This window comes from Nilaparvata lugens, chromosome 4 (assembly GCF_014356525.2).
Source record: "Nilaparvata lugens isolate BPH chromosome 4, ASM1435652v1, whole genome shotgun sequence".
Taxonomy (NCBI): Eukaryota; Metazoa; Arthropoda; class Insecta; order Hemiptera; family Delphacidae; genus Nilaparvata; species Nilaparvata lugens.
Genome location: NC_052507.1, coordinates 21,145,200 through 21,157,400, shown reverse-complemented (window position 1 = coordinate 21,157,400; position 12,201 = coordinate 21,145,200). Strand labels below are relative to the sequence as shown.

The following is a 12,201-nucleotide window of genomic DNA, read 5'->3' as shown; positions in this document are numbered from 1 at the left end:
AGGTAGTGTATCCAGTGCAATGTATGGAGCTGATTGCATATTATTAAGTAATTGGAGCTCATTAGTAGGGAACGTTGGCCGGTGTGTTGCATATTTGATGGCACCATTCTATTCTTCCTGTGCTGTCGATCAAATCGGCATTGTAATTGGAGAGTGCCGTGGACACGAATTCGCTGCATTTTGCTCGATTATCACCTACTAGCCTATTGAGCCAAAGTACAGTTCAATAGGATTGAAGGACAATACAGCAAGTCACATAACAACCCATACTCCATGTTGTGTGTAAACTATCCCTATGCACATATGCATGCGATTGCACTCACAGATAAAACGGCAAAGAAAGTCCACTATAAAGTATTAGATTGAAATTCGAAAAGGTTTTTCTAAAGAAAGAAATTGAAGATTATCTTGTAATACATAGAGCATAAGACTGTGTTTGAATTTCTCCAATCAGATTTCTTCTCAACTAATGCCAATTGAATTGAAAACCCAGTTTTTTATGAGAGACGATTTTAAGGAAGGAAACCCAACATTTCTATAACAGACGACCTAACCACCTAACAAAATCAGCCTTCTGAAATTCGACTTTGAAGCTGCTGTATATCTCTCTCACCTCATCAAAGCGATTGAGAATCTAATTTCAAAAATAAATTGAAAAGATTTCCGGGGGCGATGGGATTTCCTCTAAAAAAACTGTAAATGCGATAATGACAAAATAAATGAAAGGTTTGGTAGAAGCTTGGCTGTCATCATGTTTTCATGAACACCAATTAATTGGCTTCAGCTTGCTTGCTTCACTCCTCAATGTAGGGAATTTGATAATATACCTGATGTGGTTCGAAATAACCATTTTAGAGCAAATTGTGTTGATGATTCAGAATCATTCAAATCACCTATCATTCTAGTATTAAATCAAAGTAAAGTTACAGTACTATTCTATTTGATGCAGTTTTTCATGACGAAGATATGACGAGTACTGTATTTAATCAAAGTCTCCGTTTTTATGATTAGTCAAACAACCTCATTGGCTTTCAACACTTCTAAGCTACATGCCAGGGAGTTGGTAATAATAATTCATTGAATTTTATTTGAAAAAGTTCACATTTGCATGAAATTTACTCAATTCAATTCCTCCTAAATTGAATTTGAAAGCAAGTTTATAACTTTATTACAATGTGTAATATTCTTAACATAATATGTGTATATAGTTTCATGTGTAGGTACATATTATATGGTTTCTTTGTGTTTGTTTCATAATAATGTATTAAAACGTTTGTATTACAGGAGCTGACTGTTACTGATGATACTGTTCTTGAAGAACACAACGAAGATCCGTGCCTTCTACAAATGAGACTTATTGGTGATGGTGGTGAGTTCCATTCATACTTGGCTCTCTGCTACTTGCTTTGTTCATTCATAATTCAATCAGTATTAAATCGCATCACAATAACAATAGATTATTACAATTTTATTTTCCTCCACCTACTGTCTAAAGTACTTACTTTACTCCCTGAAACATAATACTAAAGTGTCACTTTTTCGCTCTCGGTAGTAATAAACAGAAAAACTCCCTAGGGAGGAAAAGTGACTCCATTTAAATAACATGGGAAGCATCTCTATTTTAAAACTTACATTGTAATAGGTTAGAAGGTCTAAGCTCAGATGAGAAAGCGTAATAGAGGTGTATGTCATTGAGTCAACTGAATTCAATACCACAACAAGAAATTTGATCAACTCATGAAATATATGTTTGTATGATATTATATTCTTAATATTAGTAGACGATAAAAATTTATACAATTTTTAAAATATTTTATTCTATTCAAAATACCAGCCAACAAATATTTTTGATCTGAAACGCGTTATCTGGAGTCAGCCATTTTTGGTAGCCGCTCTGCTGATATAATTGTTACAACTTTAGCCGATAGATAGCGCAATCGGCAGTGCCAATCAGCCGACCGGTTTTTAGGTTTAAGATTTTAGGTTATGTTGTTAGGAAACATTGTCACCAATATGTAAGTTATTAAAATGATTTTATTTGCAGTTTCTATCAAAAAATGTAGATGGAGGAAAAATGTTGTGTACATCACGAGCGAAAAATACTTTTTCTCCCTCAGGAAAATTGTTGCCCTCGGCTTTGCCTCGGGCTACAAACTTTTTCCCACAGGGAGAAAAAGTCGTGCTTTTCACTCTAGATATACAAATAACTATTTCCTACAGATACCTTGAAAAGTGGCCATTCCTGCACTGATTACAGAACGCAAAGAATCACTTTTCCGCTCTGGTGCACAAAGTATTACTTTGCATACTCCAGATTTGCAACATGGCAACACAAAATAGTTGGTGGGTTATATGGAGGATTAGTGCACGAAAACAAAAATGAAGTTGGTAACAATGACTATGGTTAGATTTAGATAAGAATCATTTCAATGGCTACCCCACATTTATGATAAAATCCCAATCTAGAAACTCAAAACAAGAATAATGTTCATCTAAATCATAATTAAATAATCATAATTCACTAATTCTCATAATTTAATAATAAATAATAGTTCTTTTCTATTGATAATTATTATTTCAACTGCAAGCAATGAGAAAAGTAGTAAATATACATTATAAAATTCGAATTTTGATGTTAAATGATTACTGTTTGATGTCCATATAAATAAAAGTAATAAAAAACATAAGAATACTACTATAAATATTCTCTGTTGTCTATGTTATTTTTATAAATATTTTTCAGTTTACTTTGAGCATTTTTCTTGGTAATTTGAGCAAAAGTCTAAATTTCAGAATCCTGTTCCAGTACTTCTTAGCTGGATGAAACAAACTTAGGTATGATTCTTCCCGCTAGGTCACGCGCTTGTTGGTTCAGCCATCTTGCAGCCATCCCAATCAGCTATTGGCGTGTATTTTGAATGCAAATTTTTTGTTCTATCTGTATTTTTTCTGATTCTTGAATGAATAAAAATGAGAACTTTGGCTGAGAATTTTCAACTTCAATTGGATTATTAATTGTTAAATGAATTAAGGTTATTAATAACAGCATCACACACACAAACATTTGATGGATTTCAGCCATCATTTTACCCATAATTATTCACTTTTCATATTCAATGGTAACTGTAGGAAAATTTAATGTGAAATACATGCGCAAAGTTCCTCTGCTGCACTCAAGAAGCCATTCCGTCCTCGCCTACGGCTCGGGCATAAACGTTTCTTTCGGTGCAGCAAACTGTCACTTTGCGCACTAGTTGCACAAATAACTATTGTAGATTGTATAGTCAAAATTGAAAATAATTCATTACTTATAGATTCTGAGCTGAGATTTCACCTCAAAAATGGTTTTCAAGTTTCATTTTCCGAATACCTTATTTTTCAAGATTGTGAATAGGTGTTCAGTTGAACAGAATGATCTCTCTTTTCAAAATTCTAGAGAATTCACAATGCAACTTTGAAAAGAAATATCACGGTTTATCGATTGCAAAGTATATTTTCAAATACAACGATCATTACAATAACAACTTTGTCATTCATCTTTCGTAGTATTGTCATGAGTGCAACTAGGAACTTGAAAGCTATGTAAACTATGAACAGACAGGAATCTCATAATGAATTTATGAGACATATCTCATGAATGGATATACTGAATTGAGACATATCTCAATTTGATTGTAAGTACTGTAATATTCTGTTTACACTCAATACTTCGCGTGGTATTCGAATCTGTGCTCATACTAATCCTCACTACTGAATTCAAATTAACAATATTTTTTTAAAAGTCTGGGAAACATTCAAAAAATTATATTATTGATAATAATTGTTTGCAGTGGTGGAGTCAATAATGCGAGGTGAGGAAGTGGGGATCACACCGAGAAGATCAAGGTCATCAGTGGCTGCCACGCCCAATCACTTTCCGCCAACGGTGAGTGCTCAATTCCAGCAATTATCATCAATTTACTGTTCCGCCTTCACTTGCTGTTCCAGCGCACTTTGAGATTTCGTTCATTGTCCTCAATTATACTGCAATTCAATTGAATTTCACTACGCCTCCATCGCCACTTGGTGATCCGAGTGTAGAAAATTCGTTCCATGACAACTTGCTCATAGTGTTGTTGAAATCTGCTGAGATCCAAATCTCATAGGAGTTCTTGTTTACAAACTTACTGGCTCATTTTATTCACAAGAATATTGATTCATCGTACTGCATATTTTTGTTAGTTGAACTAGCGTTATTGTCATCTGTTCTAGTCTGAGAGTTTATGTTCCGATTTTCACTGTTAGCTCAAGCCGATAGTCGCTATCTTATGCTATCCTTTCTCTCTGATAGAATGTACATTCATTCCACTGGTTCATAATATCTGGTTCTACTTTATTGAACATTGTCTTATTCATGTCTATAAAAACATTTTGATTCAATTTTCATACCACTTTACATTCTCACAACACGAGATATGCAGCCACAGTTGGGATCAGAACTATCAAGCTGACGAGATCCTTTTCAACAACAAATTGTTTTTCTTATCCCAAGTAATATATCGTTATTAAAAGAGATTATTTCCGCAAAATAACATTTTTCAGCTGCAGATCTTGCAATTTTCAAAAAGAGATTGAAATATTGGTTGTTTGAAATAAGTGAAGTGGAGGCTGTGGCTCTGGTCTTGGCAGTCGACGGACTCACCTGACTGCAAGGCTATCATGACTGATAGTTACTGACTCTACATCAATACAGACTGACTCTATACGATACAGACGGACTTTACAATATAGAATGACTGCAAGGCTATCATGACTGATAGCTACTGACTCTACATCAATACAGACTGACTCTATACGATACAGACGGACTTTACAATATAGAATGACTGCAAGGCTATCATGACTGATAGCTACTGACTCTACATCAATACAGACTGACTCTATACGATACAGACGGACTTTACAATATAGAATGACTGCAAGGCTATCATACTGATAGCTACTGACTCTACATCAATACAGACTGACTCTATACGATACAGACGGACTTTACAATATAGAATGACTGCAAGGCTATCATGACTGATAGCTACTGACTCTACATCAATACAGACTGACTCTATACGATACAGACGGACTTTACAATATAGAATGACTGCAAGGCTATCATGACTGATAGCTACTGACTCTACATCAATACAGACTGATTCTATACGATACAGACGGACTTTACAATATAGAATGACTGCAAGGCTATCATGACTGATAGCTACTGACTCTACATCAATACAGACTGACTCTATACGATACAGACGGACTTTACAATATAGAATGACTGCAAGGCTATCATGACTGATAGCTACTGACTCTACATCAATACAGACTGACTCTATACGATACAGACGGACTTTACAATATAGAATGACTGCAAGGCTATCATGACTGATAGCTACTGACTCTACATCAATAAAGACTGACTCTATACGATACAGACGGACTTTACAATATAGAATGACTGCAAGGCTATCATGACTGATAGCTACTGACTCTACATCAATAAAGACTGACTCTATACGATACAGACGGACTTACAATATAGAATGACTGCAAGGCTATCATGACTGATAGCTACTGACTCTACATCAATACAGACTGACTCTATACGATACAGACGGACTTTACAATATAGAATGACTTTCTACAATAAAAAAACTATCATTTGAATGAAATTACCCTCATAAATTAAATTCATTTTGGCTCTATTTCACCTTCCCCTTCATAAAGATTCACTATACCTACTTGAAATCCCAACTCGAATCTACGCACAGGCCACAGTGCCCATGTAGGCTCATTCCCATATTATATAATATGAAACCCTTATTCAAGTACTTAATTATTTGCATTTTATATTTTATTTTATTTGTCATTTTTGTACTTACTGTATTGTGGAATATAGAAGATCCTTGATTGATTGAGTTCTCAAGAATGTTCCTTCCTTTCACATCCCTCTGTTAGTTTGAAATACTGTAGTAGTATCCACTGATTCACTTTACTCACTGATTGATTCAATAAACATTATTCTCAACTGATGTAGACAGGTAAAAGCTGTTTTTGTAGCATGTCATTTCCCTCCCATCTCAGAGTTCTCTTACAATAATGATATTGAAAAGCTTTCAAGAAATTCATCCAGGTTGTATTCATTAGCATTTTGGGTGCTGTAATCGGCTTACTTGCATTTGTGTAATTTTGAATCTTTCTTGAAAGTGTTTCAAGGTGAGACGAAGTCTGGAAAATATTTGAATTGTCAATAAGAAAGCGTTGTTTTCTATGAAGTTTGCTTGTAAATGGTGACTGTCGTCGTCGTAAAATACAACTTTTTTATTGTGTCTGTGTGTTTTTTTTTCCAAGTTACACCTACACGCCAGTCGCTAGGTACTGATTGCAAGCATTGAAGATAGCGTGCTTTGTATGAAGTCAACACGATGTTCAATAATAAAGTAATGTGGTGATGGGTTGTCGGGTGAATGGTGAAGGGTGGAGGGGAGGAGGGTGTGCATAGCGTGTGCTTGTTTTGCTTGTGTAGTCGTGGGATGTAGCAAAGCAAGGCATCATCCCTCTTTCTCTCTCTCCAGTTGTGCTGCTCTATCGATCCTCCTCCTGCTGTTCAACACAACATCCCTCCACCTCACCCTTGCTCTGTTGAGTTGAATGCAGACTGCGAATTTGCCACAACACACAACATGCACACTCACACGCACACGTGCATGCCTTGATGAAATGAGATTGCACGCACATCACGTTGAGTTGACCCTGTTGTGCTCGTGTCGTTGCCGCCGAGAATCCGTCCCCCCCGTCCATTTCAGCATTATTATTGCATTTAACCTTGCCCCACCCCCCTCTTACCCTCATCTTTATCCATCCATCAATTCGTTTGTCTCAGCCGACTCTGGCCGAACATTGCCGAATATCGCCGAACCCACCTCATGTCAGGGCATTCCACGCTCGTCCTAGCTACAGAGATTATCTCTGACGTGTCTCTGTATTTTGTACAGTAATTTTGTGAGTGAGTTTCCTCTCACCAGACGAGGAGACGACTACGACCTTTCTCTGAGGAGCCTCCTCTGGGCAACAGCATCTCTCATCAATCGTAAACGATCGTTGTCTGCAACTCTATAATAGTTGTTGCCTTGTTGCTCTATGCTCTGCCATCACGTAATATTGTAGTGTGCCAGTTGTCTTGTGGTGAATTATTGCAGCCACGGCAAAGGTCATTGACTCGACCAACCTGAATGCCGGTTCAGTCGGTTTTATTTTGTTTTTTACAGCGCGTCTCTGATTGGTCCACCGTTGACTTTTGACAATGCTTCTTTTTTGAAACTATTGTCGACTAAAACGTGCCAGTGTTTCCTTGTGTCTTGAAATATCTTTCAAATTTGTCTCACCTTTTCACAAAAAGTTTTATTTCTATGATCTCAACATAGAAGAGAGTGTTTGCCATTGTCTCAATTATTATTTGGGATGTGTAGCTAAAGCAACATAGGCTTCATTTGGGTGTATATTATGGATTACTCATCTGTATGAAACGGATTACGCAAGAACGTGAGTAATAAAATCTTATTTCATGTGAATTGCAACGGATAAAGTTTTTCATTAGAATGAATCAAGAGCTGTTAAACTTTTTGTAATTACTTGCTCTATAGTGGATGAGAATAAAGGTATTACTAGGATCTAAAATCATGAGTACATTATTTATTTATTCATTCATTTTCTTTACATACAAAGGCTCACAGAGATCCATAAAGAGCCTTATTTATACAATTAAAAGAAACAACAATTTAACTTATATTCATTTTGTAATATAGTAAATAAAGAAAAGAAAGCAAAAAGCATTTACACAGTTGAAATAATCAAATTAATTACATTCATATAAAGAAAAATGTGAAAAGAAAGCAAAAAGCATTTACTCAGAATAATCAAATTAATTTCATTATTATAAAGAAAAATGTGAAAAGAGAGAAGGTAAAACAATCCTTTCCAAAAGGATTATACATTAACATTAGGTACTCAATTCGAATGGGATTTCGATTTAGAAACGTATTTCCTCCGTTCTAATCAGCCTATAAGTATTTTTTATTCTTTCGTCAAGGGAAAACTAATATCCAATTGAATTTTTTTGAGTGTGCTATATTGAGCTAATCAAATATATGTGCCTAATGTTTATGAAATTCATATTTAGTCTTATATCACAGTTGTAAATAAAATTGTAAAAGAGGGTTGTTGTCACGACATCGCTCCCTTATACGAATGACCATTGTTCGTTCATCCTATTTAACACATTTCCATTTTCTTTGAGAATGGAACAAATCAATACTTTGCTACAACGGACGACAGAAACGGACCTGAGGAAAACACTTCCTTTGTTGAATGATATCTAGACAAACATTTTGGACAAACAAAGAATAGTTCTGTCTCAGTTCCTGAAAAGAATTCATCTTGAAATGACTTTTGTGGAGGGTGAACACAAGAACTCAACCCCAAGCTCTCTCAATAACCCTCGTTTTTTCCGGTCTATTTGTTCTTCTCGTGTATATGTGAATGGATTTTTGCCTGGTGGAAAGTCTCCTTGACCCATTTTCTATTCATTCTCAATCTTTCTAGTCAAATAACCATCCCCTGAGGTGTTATGCTCCTTTATAGAGCTCTGTTCAGCTATTTTCACACTTTTGTTTGAAATTAGAACAAACCTCCAATATACATCATATTCTATTACATTATCCATAGACTATTATTACGTTTCATACTTTTAATTTTACTTTCATCAATGAGATTTAATCAATCTGAAATTATATTATCTCTTTGTTTTGTTATAGTCATATTCTATACTCTACGATTGTATACAATTCACCCCCTCCCACCACTGATTTTCACCAGGCACTGTTACAGACAAGTCTTCAATTGTGAATTTTTCGGATTCAATTTACGATCTACTCATAAAAGATCGTAAATGATAAATTTAGGTAATTCTTGAATTACTAGCTTCAATATTTCCAGCGATCATGGTGTTTCCTATTGCATAATTTGTTGTTCTATGCCCTAGTTATTATTTAGTGCAGTTGAATAGTTTCTCTCTCCCATTTATCAAACCCTACTAAAAACTAAAATGAAACCTACAAAAATATAATAAAATGCACTATTCTGGTGAACAAGAGAGGATCAGCAACTTCATAACTTTCCCTCATAAAAGATGGCAGTTGAAGTTATTCAATCCTGGTTCTTCTCGATTTAGATGCTTTTTCATTCTTTCCTTCCCACTTGCTCCTTCCGATCCGACATCATCCTTTCTTTATTCTACAAACGTCACCCATCTTGATCTTTTTACGACTGTCTCGTCGTTTATAGGCAATAAAATTTCCAACAACTGTTATCCAGTCAAGCAGTCCCTCGAATAAAAGTTTATTCCAAGAAGATAAGACGTGAAATAAATATATTCTTGTTTTTCAGCTGTCTTTCCGCACGTAAAGCGAACTTCTAACAAATTGTTACTTGAATCAATACGAATCTAGTCTTTGACTCAAGTATTTTGTACGAGTCAAACATTTTTGTAGTCGAAGTAAATTTTTAAATAGATTGCTATTTTATGTTGAAAATTGGATCCTGTTTCCTAGTAATAACTCTGGTAATGTTGGAAAATTTCCAAATTTATTAATTGCGATAGTTTTCGATCATCGAATCGCGCGATGCACACCGGAAAAATGCGTTCCATGAAACGTCAAATTCTATTTAGTGGAACGGAGATTAACCCAGAACAGTGCAGCCGAGCTCCAATGAAACGCGTTTCAATAAACCTCAAAAATGGAACTGTAATTGTCTAATTTTATTTTACTCTTAATTACCCCCACAATGGAGAAATATAGCATACGAAGATATGGGTACATGGTATAGGGCATTTATGTTACAAATTCTACTCAAAGCCCTCAAGCCAATAGTCCTAGTACTGTAGCTATTTTTCGTGAAGCTGGTAGTCTTCCATGGGATAGCCTATGCTTATGGGATGCTTTATGCTATTTTTTGTCTATGCTCCTACACACTCAAAACTAGCTTGTAGTTGATGTCCATCTTATGCCAACATCTTAGCGGACCATCTTATGCCAACAGACGATCAGAAAGTGGTTTTTCTTCTTTGGAGAAATCTTAAAATTTTTCAGGATCACCAACCACTTCACTAATATTGAGACCAAGCCTGCACTCAGACTGAGGTGTTGTCAGTGGTAATACGCTTACAATTCCAATGCAGGGATGAACACACTAATTTCGTTTCTCACTATTTTTCCAACCATCACAACAAAATCTGAATTCAGTGTTCATAAGTACATAAAACAAGTGAGAAATTCATTTAAATAATTCAATAGCTAAGTGTTCTCAACTGTTCATCCTCGCCTACTAAGGGTATGGCTGTCTTAGGTGGATTCAGAATCATCATGCGATATAACGAGTTGATGAAGCCGAAATAGTGCATTATTGGGGTTTCTTGGATCTGTGAGAGGTAGTGATGGATATTGTAATAATTGAGAGCAATAAAGTTAGCAAGTTTCGGCACTTCATTTGTCTGGGGAGGGAAGGGTGAGTGAGGTGGCTACAACAAAGTGGAGCACGTGTTTCAGTTTGGTTTGCCTGTTCCGGATGGCTTTCAAAACCTTGAAGCGTTTGAGTTGTGAGTGAAGGATGGTGGTTGGGTAGGGGAGTGGCGAGAGGATGTAAACTATGTTCTCGCAAGCGTCTCTCTTTGTTGTTGTAGTTGAAATTTGCGTTACCCTTCCCCCCTCATCGGTATCACCGTCCCAACTGCAGCACTCAAGAAGTTCCGCAGGAAGATGGTGTCGGATCTACCCCCCTACCCATCCCAACCCTTCAATATCTCATAGAGTATGTTATTGTGGATTGTTTTGGCGTGGTGAGGGGGCGGGAGGGAGTTTGGTTGTTGGAGTTTGCTCAGACCACGAGATCAGTTTGAAACGTCAAGGAGAAGGAATTTCGGGTCGTCGCTGAAAGATGGGGCTCTAGTGAGTGTGGGGGGGGGGAGAATTTCGCAGCAATTCCAAATTGACAAAGTTCTACTGAGAACTATGTTCAAGAACGAACGGGCCGTCATTGAGGTTAAGAGCGATTTACATCTTGTTTCTCTTCTCCTTCATCCTCTCTTTTCTGTACTGTTCTTCTCCACGTCTCTCTTTCACCTTGGACAACCCTTTTCGGCTTCCCAGTTTCCTTTTCCTCTACTTCATCTCCTCTATTTCTTCTTCTTTTGCTCATTATCTCAGTTTATCTTTACTTTCACCTTCTTCTTCACCTTCTTTTCCTCCAGGTTTTCGTTTTCTGAGACTTGTCATATCTTTGTCTTCCTGTTTCAATAATTTTCTAATTTCATCCTTTATCTTCCTCCTTCTCCTTCTCCTCCCCTTTTCACGATTGTACTTTTCCTTCTCTATTCAATCTTCTACTTATCCTCCTTCATTCTCTTCATACTCCTCAATCATCTACTTCTCCCTTTTCTCGCTTATCCAATTTTTCTCCTCTTCCTCTCACTGAATTTTATCGCTCCTATTCCTCTATCTCCTTCATTCCTCCTTCTTTATTCCCTGCTCCGCTTAGTCCTCCATCGTTTCACAATCTTTCCCTATTTAGTATTACCCACCTCACGCTGATTTTCTACCTTCTCCATCTCTTGTTTTCCCTTCTCTTTCTTATGATTATTCTTCTCATCACACTTCTTCTTCGAGATCTTCTCCTTCGACCGCTTCCCTTCACTGGGTGGCGTTTATTATGTATGCAAGCGTATGATTATGTCAGACTCAGACTTTGAAGGTCTTCTCTCAGTTATTAATGTTTGGTAAACTGCTTACGTTGCCTGTTGCCGTCCACCCATCCCTCCAATCAACATCACCTCAACTGTGCGCTGTGCCTTCTAATTGATTCCCAACTTGGCTATGGTGCTTCGGGGGTGGGAGTGGCACAACTGTTATCGTCAATAGTCTCTTGATGTCACCTTACCAGGCCTTGTTGCATTTACAATGTATAATTGTTTGTAGTCTAGTACTATTAATTAGTTTGAGGAACTTGTCAGATTCGCGTCGCTTTCTGATGACAGCTCTTCAGCAAGTTGTACTTCAGTCATTGTTCAGTGGTGCGATGCTCTATATTCGTATATCATTTTCATTAAAACCT

At 36.6% G+C, this 12,201-nt stretch overlaps 1 protein-coding gene across 3 annotated transcripts in view; it reads left to right on the top strand.

The window, feature by feature from the left end:
- The window catches only part of LOC111043754 (lysine-specific demethylase 3A-like), a 307,135-nt gene that overhangs the window by 80,728 nt on the left and 214,206 nt on the right, over window positions 1-12,201 (top strand). For 2 of the 3 annotated variants that reach the window (XM_039426923.1, XM_039426922.1), the window contains exons 5-6: window positions 1,285-1,369; window positions 3,831-3,925. In XM_039426923.1, coding sequence (XP_039282857.1) covers window positions 1,285-1,369; window positions 3,831-3,925 — 180 coding nt within the window. Of the gene's footprint in view, window positions 1-1,284; window positions 1,370-3,830; window positions 3,926-7,049; window positions 7,579-12,201 lie in introns of those variants that run through there. The other variant, XM_039426925.1, reaches the window with a different exon arrangement.